At 36.3% G+C, this 19,222-nt stretch overlaps 1 protein-coding gene across 1 annotated transcript in view; it reads left to right on the plus strand.

The window, feature by feature from the left end:
• ADGRV1 (adhesion G protein-coupled receptor V1) overlaps window positions 1-19,222 on the plus strand; it is a 502,011-nt gene that overhangs the window by 40,928 nt on the left and 441,861 nt on the right. The window contains exons 17-21 of the mRNA XM_028091942.2: window positions 1,046-1,312; window positions 5,694-5,820; window positions 7,022-7,239; window positions 7,872-8,615; window positions 10,910-11,283. Coding sequence (XP_027947743.2) covers window positions 1,046-1,312; window positions 5,694-5,820; window positions 7,022-7,239; window positions 7,872-8,615; window positions 10,910-11,283 — 1,730 coding nt within the window. The remainder of the gene's footprint in view (window positions 1-1,045; window positions 1,313-5,693; window positions 5,821-7,021; window positions 7,240-7,871; window positions 8,616-10,909; window positions 11,284-19,222) is intronic.

The following is a 19,222-nucleotide window of genomic DNA, read 5'->3' on the forward strand; positions in this document are numbered from 1 at the left end:
CGACGTAGCCAGTTCAGAGTCTGGGTATCATACCTAATGGATGCTCATTAACTTAATAACTCATCTTTATTGAACATGTAAATTAAGGCTTCCCCATTTCTGCATTTTAATTCTTTCTTTAGAACTCCCTTTTGCGACCTGAGACATTTCTTAGTTTTTACTTCTTTTTAATTCCACTATAGTTAGCATATAGTGTTATATTAGTTTCTGGTGTACCATTTAATGATTCAACACTTCCATATATCACCCGGTGCACTCCTTAATACCCTTACCTATTTCACCCATCCCCCTTCCCTCACTTCCCCTCTGCTACCATGTTTGTTCTCTCTAGGTGACATTTTTTGTGAGCTTAATTGGTATCTAATTCTTTCTTTTTTTTTAAGATTTTATTTACTTTTTTATTTGACAGAGAGTGAGAGAGAGTGAACACAAGCAGGGGGGAGCAGGAAGCCCAATGAGCGGCTTGATCCCAGGACCCTGGGATCATGACTTGAGCTGAGGGTAGATGTTTAACTGACTGAGCCACCCAGGTGCCCCAGTGTCTAATTCTTTCTTAAGCCCTTTTACAAGCTGTTCATTTTACAATTGCAGGGATCTTTTAAAGCTCTTGAATTTTACAGATTCATAGTCTCAACCTTCAGTTAACATATATGTAATGAATTAGTCCTGTGTTCAGCCTTCTAACTGCTGTGGCAAAAATAAAATATAAGGTATCTGGGCTTATTCTCAAGGAAGTTACAATCTAAATTTGGAAATGAGGTCTATGAAACAGTAGACCAAGGATTTCAGATAGCATCTAATTTACTGACATATTAGGAGTTGAAGACAATGGATTCTGTAGGAATTAAGACAAGGGGAAGGTTATTGACTAGAAATCATCAGAGGAGTCTTCATGTAGGAGTTGGCAGCAGAGCTGAATCTTTAAACAAAGACACAATGGAGGGTATTTCTTGTGTGGGCAGGGAGAAACATAAAGTGGTGTGAAAATATGTAGATGGAATCAGAAAAGCTCACATGTTCCTTCTTTTCTTCATCAATATTTCAGAACCTCATGTGGTGAGAGTTCAGGAAGGTGAGACTGCTAACTTCACAGTTCTCAGAAATGGATCTGTTGATGTTGCCTGCACCGTCCAATATGCTACCATGGACGGGAAGGCTACCGCAAGAGATGGAGACTTTGTTCCCATTGAAAAAGGAGAAGCACTTGTTTTTGCAGTTGGAAGTCGAAAGCAGAGGATATCTGTATTCATTAATGAAGATGATATCCCAGAAGCAGATGAGCCTTTTTATATAATCCTCTTTAATTCAACAGGTAAATAAATTATATTTTTATGGCAGACTTGTTTCAGTGCTTTTATCAAGATGACCTTAAGTGTTTAACTGTCATCGATGACTGTTCAAGAGCAGAATTGCTTATTTTATTGCTTTCTTGAGGGAGAGTGAAGAATATGTATGTTCAATCTTCATGTACCTGGTATAATCTGGCATTATTTTTAATCTTTTTTTCACAATGTAGCACACGGAGAAAAGTATGATATTATATAAGGAATAGAAATCTTATAGCTAAAGCTACCCTGAGCCTTGTTTAGTAATTCAAGAGCTTAGGGTATCAGTATTTTGTAAGCCCTTACTCTTCTAGCGTGGTACTGGGCATACTGGCTGGGAAGCTGCATTCTGGAAATGGCTGAACACAGCCGGCTGTTTGATAATTCTCCGGAGCCGTAGCCATGATGCATGATAATTTGCAAGGAGGAAAAATAGGCTCTTCCTTCTTCTCTGTACTATAAATGAAGCAGGATGTTTGGATCCCAGTATTTGGGTTCTGAGACTATTTTGACCCAACTTTTAGCAAATTGGGGGGGGGCTTAACTTGTTTTTATATTTATTCTCTTAAGTGTACAAGGAGCTATTTTTTTCTGAACCTTTTGAGAATAAGTTGAAGACAGAGTACCCCATCACTTCTGAATACGTTAGTGCCTTTTCCCTACAGAGACATTCTCTTACATAACCACAGTATAATTGTTAATATCAGGAAGTTAACATTAATATAGTCACTGCTTGAGACCCCCCTTCAGATTGCTCTTGTTGTGCCAATAATGTCTTTTCTAGCAAAATCATGCTTGGATTTAGTTGTCTCTTTAATCTCTTCAGTTTGGAGTAGTTCCCCAGTCTTTCCTTACGACCTTTATAACAATACAGAAATCACAGGCTAGTTATTTTGTAGAACATCCCCCATTTTGGGTCTCTTTGATATTTCCCTGTTATTATTAGTTTCAGGTTTTGCATTGTTGACGGGAATTTCATAAAAGCAATTTTCTGTTCTTACCATCTCTTCAGTTGACACGTGATTTTGTTTTGTCCCTTTACAGCAATGTTTACTTTGACCACAATTTAGGTGGTGATTGCCAGCCTTTTCCACTATACTTTTTTTCTTTGAAACGAATAAATATTTTGTGGGGGAGATGCATTATGTAAATATCCTGTAACTCATCAAACTTTCACCCTTTATCAGTATGGACTTGTGGTTTCTATTTAATGCAGGGGGTTGTATTTCACTATCATCATTGGTTTTGGTAGTCAAATTTTCCCAGATTTGGCTAGTGGTAGCCTTTTTGAGATGACTTTTCTATCTTTTTGACATGTCCCTATTATTCTGTGAGCATTTTCTTTCTTCTGGCACAGCAAGCTGTTCCAAACTCATACTTCTCCTGTCACAACCCTGAAAGTAGTCATTTTCCCAAGAAGCCCTGGTTCCTTTTAGTGAAGAATGTTATTTAGAAACCAGAATCTGGGCACTAGGTGGGCTTATTGTTTCTGAGTTTATGCTCCTTCTAGGCCTTTTTAATATACAGATATTGGGAATATTTTTATGCAGGTATGTATTTCCATATATATACATGTACACTTTTACATCTGCAGTTCTGTCTCCAACTATATATATATATATTGAAAACCCTTAGTTCACAACAGTATTTCCATTTCTGCCTGTTATTACAGGGATTATTCTAGTTTTCTTTTTTTCCATGTTTGTCCCTCTGTTCTCGAAGTGTGTGAAATTCAGCCCCTCTTATTTTAATATATTTACTTCTTTGATTGATTCCCCCTGGACCCATTTTCCCATTGCATCTTTTACCCTCCTTCCACAATGAAGTTGCCTTTCTTACCCCACTAGGGTTCTGGCTTCCTGCTTTAGGATCTCCCCACCTCCATGTGGATGCCTTCCCAATCCACTTGGACTCCAACATCCTACGCTAAGGTTTTCTCTTGTGGAGATGCCCTCCTTTCCCCACCTTGTGCTGGGTCACTGTCGTGCCACAGCAGTCCACCCTCACTATGAATGCCTGCCTTGTACTTTACCTTGTACCTTGTGGACTGAAATATTCAGAAAGAGGAAGAGGAAAAGTAAGAGATCACTTAATTTTTGTTTGTGCTGTGTTTCTCCACCATTTTCCCTATCTTTATCTCTCTTCAGTTGTCTCTCTCTTCCTATTTCCTTCTTCTCTTTCTCCTTTCTCACAAGACTTAGTAAGAAAATTAAAAAAGTAAAAACTGAAAACTATTATCTTATGAGGAAAAATTTAACTTTGTATAATAAAGTAAATTTAACTTTGTCAGGCCTTACTTAGATGAAAAACATTTTGATGAATTTAGTCATTGTCCTAAAATTTAAATGAAAGAAATTACTACAGGTAAAAATAGTTTTGGTGATGTAAAAGTGAAAAACAAAAAGTTTTTCTGTCATGTATAGAAAGTGGATGAAGAAATGCCATTGTCTTAGTACAATTTACTGTAGGAATAAGTTCTTGATTCCATTTATTACTTTGATGTCATTCTGGGGATAATTATTGTGTCCCAAACATCTATGAGGTCAAAATGTCACTGGGCTTAACTTGTATCAGGAACAAAATGTCACTATGATTAAAATAGTGGATCGGAACATCCAAATCTCTTATAAAGAGAATGGAAAATCACAGTGCAAGGAGAAGGTTGGCATTTATTGTGTAAAATGCATCATTGGGGAATTTGTATTTGATATTGGAAGAGAGAGGGATGGAGAGAGAGGTGTCACTGGATGGCTGGCCTGAGGTATACTGCCACTGCATTTGTCTTCAGTATTTTTCCAGATGTGACATCTGAGGATCTAATAACTAGCTATGAAGACTTGGATGACACAATTTGTGCATCCCTTCTTTGTTCTTTCTCTTTCACTTTTCTCTCCTCTTTCATGATGTCAGCACATTGAGGGCTTGAGGGGATCAATGGTGGGAGGGCTGGACGGGCAACATCTCCAACATGACCTCGTGCTGGCAGTGGATATCTGTGCCTGATAGTTACTGTCCACAGTGCATGTCCTGGATTGAATTACTGGATCAAAAGATGTGGCCATCCTCAGAGCCCTTGTTAAATATTGTCCAATCTCCCTGTGGAGAGACAGAATGAGTTTTTAGTACCACCTGTGATATGTTGCATGACAAATGCACATGATAGGAGAACCCTGACAAAATTAGATTTTGTTATTTTTGTTTTTCTTTGATTTTATGATATATTTTCAGTTTTTTATTACTCTATATTGTCAGCATTTTCTACACAATGATTTACTGTCCATTTTGTATGTTCCCCCCCTTTTCATTGGCTAATTATCAAGTAAGTTTGAGTACATTGTTGTATATATACATAAATTATTTTTAATACGCTGGTTTGCTACATATAATTTCTGATTCTATAATTTTAGTTTTAGGTGTTGCCCTCATCTAATTTTGAAAGTTTTATTTCTTTCAGTTCAGCTAACATTCATAAATAACTTTTGCGTACCAATTATGGAGCTCTACTCTGCTAGGGCATAGAATTGATTAAGAAGGATTTGTCCAAGGACCTTACAGTAAAGAGAGTGTGTGTGTGTGTGTGTGTGTGTGTGTGTGTGTGTGTGTGTACTAAATTAATGTGGGATAATTTTATGATAGACTGACAAAGTGGGAAGTGCTATAGGAATGCAGTGGAGATGTTCTTACCTTAACTTTGGAATTCAAGGAAGAATTCCAGGGAGATATGTTGCTTGAGCTGGTTCTGAGGACTAACAAATATTGAGTAAAGATGAGGAGGAATTTTGCTTGCATAGGGAAAAGGAGGAGCAAAGAGGAAGAGCTGTGGACCTCAGGGAAGTGATGAGAAGAGACCTGATGTTTTGGTAGTAACACTCTGGTTGGAATTCAAGTAGAGGAATCAATTTCAGCACCATAAAGATTGCTTTGTTCTGTGCATGACTGGATCAAACTGCTGCCTGAAGACAGAGATTTAAAGGGAAATGGTCAAGCCAGTCATTCCAATTAATATGAACAGGAGTGTTTTTATGTTATAGGATAATCCTTTCATTATTTTTATGAAATGAATCTATCTCAAAACTTTGAAATTAGGTAAAACTATGTTTTTGATTTCTAATTAAATTGTTGAAGCAATATTCCTATTGTGAAGAAAAGTATCATGTATGTTTTTCAATGAAGTATGTTCTCTATAATTAAACATTTCCACAAAGACAAGTCACATTAAACTTATTTAGGCTTCTCTCTCTTTTATTTATGCCTTCAGTGAGGAAATGCTTGCTGAAATTTGAACTTCATTATAAACTTTTTCTTAATTTAAAATATGAATTTAACAGCAACCTAACTATTCTTTCTTATTTTGACTTTTTAATTTAGGTGACACAGTAGTATATCAATACAGAATAGCTACAGTGATCATTGAAGCTAATGATGACCCAAATGGCATTTTTTCTTTGGAGCCCATAGACAAAGCAGTAGAAGAAGGAAAGACTAATGCTTTTTGGTAAGTGTATTTGGATAAGGTAAATTCAAAATTGGATAAAATAAAATAAAACCTTCAGTATGCACAAATTTGAAATATTATTAATATTTCAAAAATTTAAAATTGGTTAAGAATTGAGTAATTTCATTGGTGAGGGTATGTGCTGTGGTGAGCACTGTGAATTGTGTAAGACCATTGACTCACAGACCTGTGCCTCTGAAACAAATAATACATTATATGTTAAAAAAGAAAAAAGAAGATAGCAGGAAGGGAAGAATGAAGGGGGAGAAATCAGAGGGGGAGATGAACCATGAGAGACTATGGACTCTGGGAAACAAACTGAGGGTTCTAGAGGGGAGGGGCGTGGGGGGATGGGTTAGCCCAGTGATGGGTATTAAAGAGGGCACGTACTGCATGGAGCACTGGGTGTTATACGCAAACAATGAATCATGGAACACTACATCAAAAACTAATGATGTAATGTATGGTGATTAACATAATAAAAAAAGAATTGAGTAATTTCAAAGTTGGTAGTACAAATGAACAGTAAACTTTGTTTATGCTGTTGCCACTTGTTTAAAAAAACACTTTAGGGGCGTCTGGGTGGCTCAGTCAGTTGGGCTTCTGCCTTCCACTCAGGTCATGATCCCAGAGTCCCAGGATGGAGTCCCGCATCAGGCTCCCTACTCAGCAGGGAGTCTGCTTCTCCCTCTGCCCTTCACCCGCTTATGCTCTCTCTTGCTCTCTCTCAAATAAATAAATAAAATTAAAAAAAAACAACAACCACTTTAGCTGGTAAACAGAAATTATCATTCCTGTTCTCCTCACTCCAAATTCTGTCATCTGCCAGGACGGAGAGACTTGAGTTATCTGAGGTCTTCTATAACTCTTATTTCAAATGATATGTGAATACCCTCAACCTGTCCTTTGCTTTTGAAAAACTTTTGCCAGTTCTCATCTAAATATTTTTCAGTTGGGTTTGGAATTTACCCTTCAGTTGGGACTTTTAAGACTGCTTCTCTTTGTTATTTAAAGTTCTGCCTCATTCTCTTACCATGAGATTCATCGTGGTTGCTGAATAAGGACTGGCTGGCTGGTTTATATTAAAGACAATAAATAGTAAAAGAATATTTCTGAGGTAACACTGAAAGCTGTCATTAGAGTAAAATTCACTTCTTATACATTTTTCATAAAAATTAATTTTCTTTAAATTGTTATGTAGGATTTTGAGGCATCGAGGACACTTTGGCAATGTTTCTGTGGCTTGGCAACTATTTCAGAATGATTCTGCTTTGCAGCCTGGACAAGAGTTCTATGAAACTTCAGGGATTGTTAACTTTATGGATGGAGAAGAAGCCAAACCAATAATTCTCCGTGCTTTTCCAGATAAAATTCCTGAATTCAATGAATTTTATATTTTAAAGCTTGTAAACATATCAGGTGCTGTGTTTTTCCATCTTTTTTGTTTCACTACTGAGATTTAATGTTTCACAAGTAAATAATTAGAGCTGTATAGAAAATGCAATTAATGAAGTAAGTATATCTTGATTGTCCAACTTTAAATGTCAAAAATGCCCTTTTTGATAGAAGTGTTATTTTTAACATTCATTTTGTGGCTTTAGCTTGGTTAAGTTTTATGGATGGAGACTTACATTCATCCTCAAACTTGTAAATAGATTTTTCTCCACACCAAGTAGAGTATCTCCAACAAAATATTAATGGAAGTTAGAAAGTACAGATTCATGAAAGCTGAAAGCTGAAAGCTTGGTCTTTGTGCCATTTAAACAATTTAAACAATCAATTTTCCCATCACTTTTAGTTTGAAGCACAGGAAATAAAACTCTCTAGTTAATATCCTCTTTTCAGGCTTGATTGGTTATTAATGAAATTATTCTGAATTAAAATACCCCTGAAGATATGGTGAAAACCATATGGCAAAACAGTTGTTCCACTGACCAATGAATATATTATTTAACCAGAAGTTTGCTAGTCAAATTCCTTTTGTCTTCACCTTATACGATAAAGTACTTCAAATTCTGATTTCTTATTCATTATAAATCATCTTACTACAGGTGGATCCCCAGGTCCTGGGGGCCAACTAGCAGGAACCAACCTCCAGGTGACACTAATGATTCCATTCAATGATGATCCCTTTGGAGTGTTCATCTTGGATCCAGAGTGCTTAGAGAGAGAAGTTGCAGAAGATGTCCTCTCAGAAGATGATATGTCTTATATTACAAACTTTACCATTTTGAGGCAGCAGGGTATGTTTGGTGATGTACGAGTAGGCTGGGAAATACTGTCCAGTGACTTCACTGATGGTTTGCCTCCAATGACAGATTTTTTGCTGGTTGGAATTTTCCCTAGCACTGTGCATTTACAACCGCACATGCGGCATCACCACAGTGGAACAGATGCTTTGTATTTCAGTGGACTAGAGGGCGCATTTGGAACTGTTAATCCAAAATACCATCCTTCCAGGAACAACTCAGTTGCCAACTTTACATTTTCAGCTTGGGTAATGCCCAATGCCAATACAAATGGATTTGTTATAGCAAAGGATGATGGTAATGGAAGCATCTACTATGGAGTAAAAATTCAGACAAATGAATCCCATGTGACACTTTCTCTTCATTACAAAACTTTGGGTTCCAATGCTACATATATTGCCAAGACAACAGTCACGAAGTATTTAGAAGAAAATGTTTGGCTTCATCTCCTAATTATCCTGGATGATGGTATAATTGAATTCTACCTTGATGGAAATGCAATGCCCAGAGGAATCAAGAGTCTGAAAGGAGAAGCCATAACTGATGGTGAGTGTTATCTTTATAAATAGGATACTGAATTTCGAATTTTTTAAAAATTTTGATTTCTTAAAAAGGCTAACAGGTATTAAAAATCTGCTTGTGTATTGGTTTAATTTCTTTAAATAAAACTTATGCCTACCAAGACAATAGTTCTGTACTGAGTGTTGCAGAAATGAATCAGGCAGTGTCTGCCCTTGAGGTACCTAAAATAGGTTCTGGGAGAGAGATATGCAAAGAGATCACTTCAGTGTGTTGTAGGAAGAAAGAAAAAGACTAAGAAGGAGGAATGTTTATCCTTCCACTGGTAGGAGGAGGGATGGGGCATGATAATTCCATGTAGAAAAAAGAGCAGAGATGTAGAAATGTGAAAGAGCATATTGTATTTGGGGAACTGATGCTTGGGAGGTCTTGTTGGAGGTGAAGGGTTGGGCATAAGGTTAAAAGGAATTAAAAAAGAAAAATTACTCTTAAAAGCCCAGCAAGTACATGGGTTTATAGTATCAGTAGGTAAAGTGGTGAATCCTATGGAGAGCTTTGAAGAAATAATCTTTGCTGTCTTTAAGCTGGATTACATGCTGTTTCTTTGAGAAATACATCTTTGTGCATATTTAAACACAGAATTTGGTTATCTCTGTTATAATCACCAATTCCTTCCCAGCCCCTCCATCCTAGGACGTGATTATTTTTGCTTAGTAAGAAAGTAGAGCACAGCTTTTATGGTTATAGCTTAATAGAATATTTTTCTTCTGAACCTCCTGCACTGGATGTCTGGTTGTATTTTTTGTTCCTAGTAGAAAAAAAAGATGGGCAAAGGAAACAACATGCACACACTACTGATTTCAATATATGTTTATAGCACTCTGTAGCATTAAATTAATCACCTTTTGATTGTGTGACTACGTTGATTCGTTTGGTGATGGCATGTTGGTAGGATGAGAGTGGGAAAGATTGGGGAAAGTGAGAGCTGGGTGTTTCTTTTCTCTGTTTAGCTTACTGCAAGGAACTTAGATTGTTTTTGTAATTTGTACCTTGGAAAGAAAAAATTTAAAGTATATATATATTTAAAATTTATTGATGAAATATATAGTGTAAAATATATGGAAGTGTACATATCACAAGTATACTGGTAGATCGCAGGTATACAGGTAGATCAGTTTTTAAAACTTTAAATTCATCAGTTTCAGCACCTGGGTAGCTAGCCCCAGATCATGAAACAGCATTCCAGAATCCCCCTGGCTCTTCTCCAGTCACTGACTCACCACCCTGCCCACCTCCTATTGCCATTTCTAAGAGCATAAGATTAGTTTCTCCTGTTTTTTACTTTGTGTAAATAGAACTGAGCAGTGTGTATATTTGAGTGCCTGGCCTCTTTTGCTCAGTACTGTTGATAATATTTATCCATATTTTTGCCTGTTGTAGGTATATTCCTCTTACTACTAAATAGTCAGCCCAGAACCACTGGAGAATGCGTGGGGGCCACTGTGATAATAATGTGCAGGATACTTCTGACTACCCTGAAAGAACCACCTGGGTAGTGGGTAGTGACTTGTAAGCGCTGCTTTGGTGGATGATTTTGATAAAAATATTGCTTGTACTTTTTTCCCAAAGCACTGCCAAACTCTCATCTTATGTAAATTTCTTGCTTGAGTTATTGGAGAGGGAATAAGTAAAGAAATAAGAATTGGTAAATTTTTGAAAAGGGTTGTTACTGATAAAGAGTAATATAATTGGGTTGTATGTTGTGATTACTATGAAAAAGTCTGTAAGACTTGCCTACGGTACTGTTCCCGGGGAGGAATACTTTTTCTACATCCATTGCATTAACTGTTTGGGTAAAGAGTTATATTTGGTCCATGAAAACGTTTGTTGAATTCTCACAGCTTTATTTAACTCAAGATGCATTTCTAACAGATTAAGCCTTGACGTTCTGGAAAAATAGTAATACAAGAGTTCAGTTTGTGACTGAATTGAATCATTCCATTCTTAGATGCACAAGGAAATTTTAAAATTTCCTGGAAGAAATGTCTATCTAAATATACACTCATACATACATGTATACATATACACACATATATACACATGTACAAAATAACCTTCAGTACAAAATATCTTAAATCCCAGCAATTACAGATTCATTTTTCATAACTGAAAATAGCCTTTATTTGATTGTATTCTTGTTATGTGTTTTACTTATCTAATAAAAGCTCTCAACAAAATTGCTTCACTTTCTGAATCACACTTGTAATGTGGGACAGAATACTTTTGGATATTGTAGCAATTAAACCCATTTCTAATTTCAGGTCCTGGAACACTGAGAATTGGGGCAGGATTGAATGGCAATGACAGATTTACAGGCTTGATGCAGGATGTGAGGTCCTATGAGCGGAAACTGACCCTGGAAGAAATTTATGAACTTCATGCTATGCCAGCAAAGAGTGATTTACACCCTGTGTCTGGATATCTGGAATTCAGACAGGGAGAAACTAACAAATCATTCATTATTTCTGCAAGAGATGATAATGAAGAGGAGGGAGAAGAATTATTTATTCTTAAACTGGTCTCTATATGTGGAGGAGCTCGCATTTCTGAAGAGAATACTACAGCAAGATTAATAATACAAAAAAGTGACAATGCCAATGGCTTGTTTGGTTTCACAGGAACTTGTATACCAGAGGTAAGTAGTGAGCTGGGGGAATTTTGGAGTTAAAAAATTCATTGTAGGTGGATTTGTTTGGAAGTTTGGGAGTGGGCTTTCTTTCATTTGGGAAACATGCTTAAGTATCTGCTCTAAGCCCAGAAGTATGCTAGAGCCAGTGGTTGCAAAAGTAAATTAAAAGGTCTTTCCTCTTATAAGTTCACAGTTTGAATCAGAGTCTTAATCAACTGATAGAAGTAATAAGGAGTTAGCAAATGAAACTTTGGCAGTTATTTTTTTTTAAAGATTTTATTTATTTATTTGATGGAGAAAGAGCGTACAAGCAGGGGGTGCGACAGGCAGAGGGAGAGGGAGAAGCAGGCTCCCCAAGGAGCAGGGACCCCAATGCAGGGCTCGATCCCAGGACCCTGGGATCATGACCTGAGCCAAAGGCAGACGCTTAACCATCTGATCCACCCATGCGCCCCTCGACAGTTATTTTTAAAGTTAATGCACTTCACAGAATGCACAGAATATTCCGTGTGTCATTTACTTTGGCTACTCTTTGGATACTGCATAAGTAAATGAAATAGTATATGTTGAAAGCTTCTATGGATAATAGTAATTGAAACTATTGAAATGCAATTTTTTGAGGGTTTTTTTTGTGTGTGTGTGTGTGTGAAACGTACTTAAGTAGTTACAACATTCTTCCATGTTGCATGTCTTGGGTGTAATGCCTTCCTTATCACCTTTCTTGGCCAGCTTCATTCATTAGGCTCTTTTACTGTCCTTATCAGTTCTTTCCAGGTTTTCAAAGATTCGTAATCATCTTGGTTTCCTGTCCAGTAATGTGAGATCTCATGACACCACTTCCCAGGTGTTGAGTGTGACAACATCTCCATGAAAGGATGCCAGGAAACAAGAGTCCTTCCCTTTGCAAGTTGATTCTTGTAGATGTAGAAGGGCATTTTTGTAAATTGAAACAATTAAGAAAACCATGAATTAGTAGAGGGTGAAAAAAAGTATCTTGGTCATAGGCCTAACCTAGCTCAAATTGGGGAGCTCGCTCTCTGGAATGTCTTATTGCCCTTCTTAGCTCTTTGGTTTGGTGATAATCCTAAGAGATCTTCAAATAATTGGCTTTTTCTATACCAGAAATACTAGAATATCCTACACTAGGGAGGACAAATGTCATACAAATCGATAACTTAAAAAAGAAATATGCTGAGTGAAATAAGTCAGTCAGAGAAAGACATGTATCATATGACCTCACTGATATGAGGAATTCTTAATCTCAGGAAACAAACTGAGTGTTGCTGGAGTGGTGGGGGGTGGGAGGGATGGGGTGGCTGGGTGATAGACATTGGGGAGGGTATGTGCTATGGTGAGCGCTGTGAATTGTGCAAGACTGTTGAGTCGCAGATCTGTACTTCTGCAACAAATAATGCAACATATGTTAAGAAAAAAGAAAAAGAAGAAGATAGCAGGAGGGGAAGAATGAGGGGGAGTAAGTCAGAGGGGGAGACGAACCATGAGAGATGATGGACTCTGAAAAACAAACAGGGTTCTAGAGGGGAGGAGGGTGGGGGGATGGGTTAGCCTGGTGATGGGTATTCAAGGGGGCACGTTCTGCATGGAGCACTGGGTGTTATGAACAAACAATGAATCATGGAACACTACATCAAAAGCTAATGATGTAATGTATGGTGATTAACATAATAAAATTTAAGGTTGATTAAAAAAGAAATATGTTTATCTATAATAATACTTTTAAATATTTAGTCGTTAAAGAATTTTACATGGTCAATTTTTTATATACCTGACAATCCATAATACAGCTGCAACAAATATTACTTATGATTCTCTCCACTTAATAAGGTTAGAAGCTTAGAGACCTGAAAAAATAACCCAAGTTGAATTAAATAAGACTGGATCAAATGCCTGATTCAAAGCTTGGCAGTTATCAGCACTAAATAAATATTAATTTTACTTTTTTTCTCCTAAGGTACAGTGGGAAGAACTGGAATTTGAACCTATTTCTTGTGACTTCTAATTTTGTCTTTCCCCCTATAGTTTTAGTATCATCAGCTCTATTTTTATTTTATTTTATTTTATTTTTTTAAAGATTTTATTTATTTGCCAGAGAGAGAGAGAGAGGGAGAGTACAAGCAGGGGGATTGGCAGGCAGGGGGAGAAGCAGGGTCCATGTGGGACTCGATCCTAGGACCCTGAGATCATGACCTGAGCCGAAGGCAGATGCTTAACCATCTGAGGCACCCAGGCGCCCCTCATCATGTCTATTTTTAAAGACAGGTGTCTTCCATCAAGTTGTGAGAACCATTAGGGTGCCATGTAAAATCAGCTTCCCTTTAATTCCCTTTATGACCTGGCATCTGCCAATGGCTCTGGCTTCCTGTTGGTCAGACTCCTCTTTGGTCAGTATGTTTCAGTCAGACTTGCATGTTTCAGTTCCAGTCTCAGGGCATCAGGGCTTCCTAGCCTCTCTATTTGGAACACTGTCAATCTCAGAATCAGTCATTCAAGTCTCAGTTCTAAAGACATCTCCTCAGTGAAGACTTGCTTGTTTTAAGTAATCCCCTCCTCCCTTCTCCCAACTAGTTGTTCTCCATCCCTTCACTGAGTTTTACTTTCTTCTGTAGCATTGATTATACTCTTAAATTCCCTTTGTTATTTATAAGTCTGCTTATTTATTGGCTATCCCTTCCAACCACAGAGATAAAAGAACTCTGAGTGTAAGAAGGACTTATTGTTTATTATTGTATCTCCAACACCTAGAATGGAGCATAATAGGTATTCAATAAACCTTAGTTGAACTTATGAATGTATTCTAATAGTAAGACATGAGAAGGCTCCTAGTTGAAACCACAAACACATTTAGATTCAGTTAGCTGCATAAACAACTAAACTGAAAAAAAAAAAACCCCAAAACTATAAATGTTAAAACCTTGCCCCAAATGAGGAATAATTTTTGAGTGTTTCTCTGGCTTTGTGGGCCATTATAGTGAGTTTTCAATGCTGGCTTGCCTCACAAGTTCCACTGATAGATTGTGTTGGTGTTGGTTTACCTCCATGCAGGTATGTAGCTTTGCCTGTTTCCAGAAATCTTGGAATTTTAACAGGACCAGTCAAGTCTTTAATGGTAGAAGAGAGATCTTTGCTATTTAGGCCACAACACCTGTACTATTAGAACTGCTGGAAAGGAAGAGAAAACACGACTGGTTATTCTTCAAGCCCAAATGAGAGGGAAATAGAATATATCTATATTGGAAAGAGTAAAATTTAGACAGTTAATATAAGAAAGTGTTGTTGAGCCTAAAGATCCACCATTGGAATTTGTCAGGAATATTTTAGAATTTTCATTCCTGAAAATATTAAGAGTATAAGTATAGAACTCTTACTTTCATCTTGGTGTGATTTGAAGACAGGAGTGATATTAATATGAAATATTTCTATTATCATCATCAATAATATTTATTGATTGCTTACTGAAGTGATTTGAAGTGCGAGATAGACCAATGGGTTTTAATGTATTAGAGTCTGATTTCACATTGCAACTAAATTCTAAGAAACTATTACTTGTCAAATGGGTATAATGTGGAGGAAGAATATCCATAACTATCTGCCAAGACTATTTAAATCCTCCTTTTCCAGTTACATATCTCTGTGAGGCTGCATATTTTTAATATATTTCAACCAAGATAAAAAGTAGCAGCAGAGAACTTGATTGTGAAAGGAGATAGGAGAATCTAGCTGTCTTCTATTAAGCTAGACATTAAAAGAGATCTAAAAAAATGTAAAACAATGCCCCTTTGTCACTAATTTTTTTTAGAAAATACAGTTATTCACATAAAACATGTTGCTTATGTTAGCATGTAATGAGTTTATTACTGAATGAGTTAATGTATCAATATTTAAATTCTTTTCAATTTTCTTTAGTAAAATGATAAATATCAGATTTCACCAACATAAGCAAAAACCTCCTTGGGGTTCTTAATAATTTTTATGAGTGTTTAGGGGTCCTGAAACTAACGTATGTGAGAATTGCTGGTTTACTCTATGTTTGGAATTGTCTGCAGGGCTTAAATTTTATAGTTACTTGCTTGATTTTTAGAAATAAAAACCACTATCGTTTCCATAGATTCTTCATTGTCTTGTTGTAGTGACAGTGAACAGTTTTTTTTCTTATCCCTTCAAAAATGCTGAAGGTAATAGAGATATTTAAAGACTTCTCTCTGAGTCAGGTTATACTTTTACATTTTCCTAGATTCATGAACTAAAATAATATGAAGGTTAAAATGAAAGCACAATCACACCTTAAATAATGAGAATATGCGGAATATGCCATATTGAAAGAATTGATAATTATTTTGTGATTTGTTCTATCTTAACCAGGTACACCATATTCTTCTAAATAGCAGGTGCTTAATAAATTATAATTGAAAGAATGAATAAACCTGTATGTAGTTGAGAGCCCTGATGGGGCTGTGCCAACGAGGCCTCTGGATTCCAGGTGGTATCTATATTGAACAGATGACTGAGTTTTGTTGGCTCTGTAGCATAGCAACCACATTCTCATGTTTTCCTCCCATATTTTGTTTTTCTGTGTAATCTTTAATGTTACTTTCTCTCCACCTTATTTTAGCACTGTTTCTACAGTCTTGTATACCAAGTAATTATAAAGTAATGAGATTGCTTTTCATAATGATTCATAGAACTTGCTAGTCTCATTTTTTTATAAGTAATACTTGGATTGCATTTTATGTATATAAACTCACAGCTTAAGAATAATTTAGAGACATTTTGAGAGGATCTTTATCAAAATGAGAATATTATTTAGCTTGGACTGTATTTGTTTTTAAGTGCCTGCCATATGTTATGTGAATAGATTCCTTTAGATATAAGTGATATTGATATAATCTGATATCACAGATCTTTATCCAAGTGTGAAACAAAATAAAAAATTAATTTGGTGTGTAATTATTAGGCATTAGCTTTAATCTTCTCTTCTAATACAGAAAGCCAATTTATGGCTCAGTGCATTATTTTTTCTGGGAAAATATGTTTCAGAAACTTTTCTGATGGTTAAACTTCATAATTACTCTCCTGCAGATCTGAAGATTGAGGGAATTTTTGACTCAAAAGAAAACAGCAGCGGCTATTGTTGTTTCTTGTGAAAAACTGAATGATGGTGGTTTTGATGATTATTTCTTGATGTTATGCTTCTCATATACTGGCCTAAACCTTTGCTTGTATCATGATTCCAAAGGCAATTAGATGTATATTTTAACAGACAAAAATATTTTAACTCTTTATTTTCTGTCTTAATTATCTTGTAGTATTAATAATTCCATCATCTGGTTTAGTATTTCCCAAAGTATTGTGCATGATGATCTTAATCAGAAATAGCTCATGTATATTCCAGAACACCATTCCTTATTGAGGACTCCATTTCTGAATCAGAATCTCTGTCAGGGCGATGAGATGGCAATCAAAAAGCTGAATTAAAAAAAAATCTTTTTTAAGTGGAAAATTTCATATATGTTTATATAAAACTAGAGAAAATAGAATAATGAACCCCAGTGACCCGCCAGCTAAGCTTCAACACTTATCAGCCTTTTGCCAATTTTCTCTCTTTCTTTTTTTTGGCTGAAGTAATTTTTAAAGCAAATCTCAGACACTATGTCATTTCTCTGTAAATTCTTAAGTATGAAAAGTGGATTTTTATGGACCTTTGACATTTGAATCTTCTTCCTGATCGCCGATTTGTAATTTCCTTTATTATTTAAATTATTAGTTCATTAAATCTGTGAAACTTTTATATAAGCACATATTTATACACAGTTGTATTGGATATAGATAGCCTTTGTTTTTTTTTTAAAGTTGAAAATAGTAGCTGATACATTTTGATGAGGGCTTTATTAAATGAAAGCATGGTTAAATAGCTTTTCCCCGTGTGATTCCTGCAAGTAAAAAGTTCTTTTCTTAGTCTTGGGTGCTGCATGGTAATGCTCATTGACTTGGTAAGAAGTTGTAAGGAGACATAAAGACTCCTGAATATATCTTTGGATCTGTTTCATCCATACCTCTTGCTAAAAAGGGAAAGGCTGAATAGTCACATACTGGGATTAATAGTTTATTAATAACTCATTAAAAATGTTCATTCTGGTTAAAACTGGGGGTGGGATAATGGGGCAAATGTGTTCCCATTGTGATAGGGAACAAAATGGTTGGGAATTTGTTTTTTTTCAATATGTGAGCATATATATTTCTTGATAAAATGAGGGAATGTAGCATTATTTTTTGCAATTGTGTATGTGTCTGTATGTTTGTTAAGGAGAAGAAATATAAAAATTTTTCAGTACTTAATATATTACTGTAGGTACCATATAAGATACTTGTTTTATCTCCACCCAAATCCATGAGACATGATCTTCATTTTAAGAAGAAATCACGTGATAAGTGGTAGAGCGAAGAAACTCAGGACTGGTTTAAGCTAAAAGCCATGCTCTTTCCATCACGCTTTTATGTACTGGCAGCTGTGATGAAAATGCTGATGTAGACGCCTAGGTAGAAAGTGGGAATTCAATTACATGCTTATTAAGTCCTTGGCTTTCTGTGCTGCTTCGCCTTCTCTGCAGCCTCAGGGTTGGAGGGCCCCAACTTCAGAGCACTCAGTTCTGCCATCATGTGATAGAGGGGCTCCTAAAGATCACTACACTATGCCAAATTAGATAAAGGAAACAGAACATAAGGGGAAAATGGGTTAGGAGACCACTACTCAAAAACTTGCTCAGTGACATGTAAAAAGAAAGATAGGGACCTAATAAGCAGATTTACATAATAAATGTTTAATACTCATATACTACAAGAAATATGCTGTATACCTAGGGGGGAAAAAACTTAAGTTTGCTTACAAAGCATGTGTCAGAGGAATTGCACGTTGTATATTCTTGTGAAATGATGAGAAGAGGGTTATCTGACATCAGAGGGAAGATTGTCACTTTAGATGGAGTGAAGTGTGGCTAGCAACATACGTGTTGCACAGAGGTAGCTGGTAGATATTTCAGGTGTGTTTGTGTGTTCCCTTGTAGCTTGCTTCAGGTTGGTGCAGTTTTCTGTGTTCACCATGTTTCTTGTAGATGAAATCACATAAACAAATGTGAAATCCACATTATAGATTATGGATTATGGGTTATCCTTGTTATGCTCTCAGATATATCAGTTACATTGGGACAATTTTATGATTTCAAACCAGTGTTATGGCATAACTGATTATACTTGGTCCATTTTTTTCCATCTATAGTTACTTCTCTTGTCATCTCATCCAGTCTTTAAATAGTATTTATATAACGATATATTTATGTACCATTTGTATGTGGCCTTAAATATCATTTGTATATTGATGCCTCCCAAATTTATCATGTCAATCATGGTCTCTCTCCAAAGTTCCACACTCATTTCTCTAGCTGCCCACTTGACACATCTCTTAGATATTTAGTAGACATTTCATACTGGACATATTTAAAAGTCAACTCTTTCACCTTTACCCTAAAACCTGTAACTAACTGATGGAGGAGGAAAAATTCAGCCTGCTTCACCCCAGCCTGACTTGACTTGATGTATTGGTGCTTGCTGAAAGTGGGCCACCACCACTCTACTGCTCCATTCAGGAGTGACTCTTAAGGATGAGAGCAGAGCAATGAACAGCCCACTCGGCCATTCATCTTATGTGAGGGGAGAAATAGTCTGAAGTTATGAAGATACAGTTTGAGCAGTGCTAATGACATCATGGTCTGGCAGGGGCTTGGGACCACCAGGACTAGAGACAAGGAAGTTTGGGGAAGAGTCACGTGAACAGGTGGATGGAAGTGGGCACTAAGTGTGGGACTGTTTTACTCCAGAGAGGGCAGAAACTCATTATTATTGGAATTAATACTTACTTTATCTAATGAGTTTG

Source organism: Eumetopias jubatus, unplaced genomic scaffold, assembly GCF_037043125.1.
Source record: "Eumetopias jubatus isolate StellerSeaLion01/CBP00866 unplaced genomic scaffold, mEumJub1_p1.0 scaffold_5, whole genome shotgun sequence".
Taxonomy (NCBI): Eukaryota; Metazoa; Chordata; class Mammalia; order Carnivora; family Otariidae; genus Eumetopias; species Eumetopias jubatus.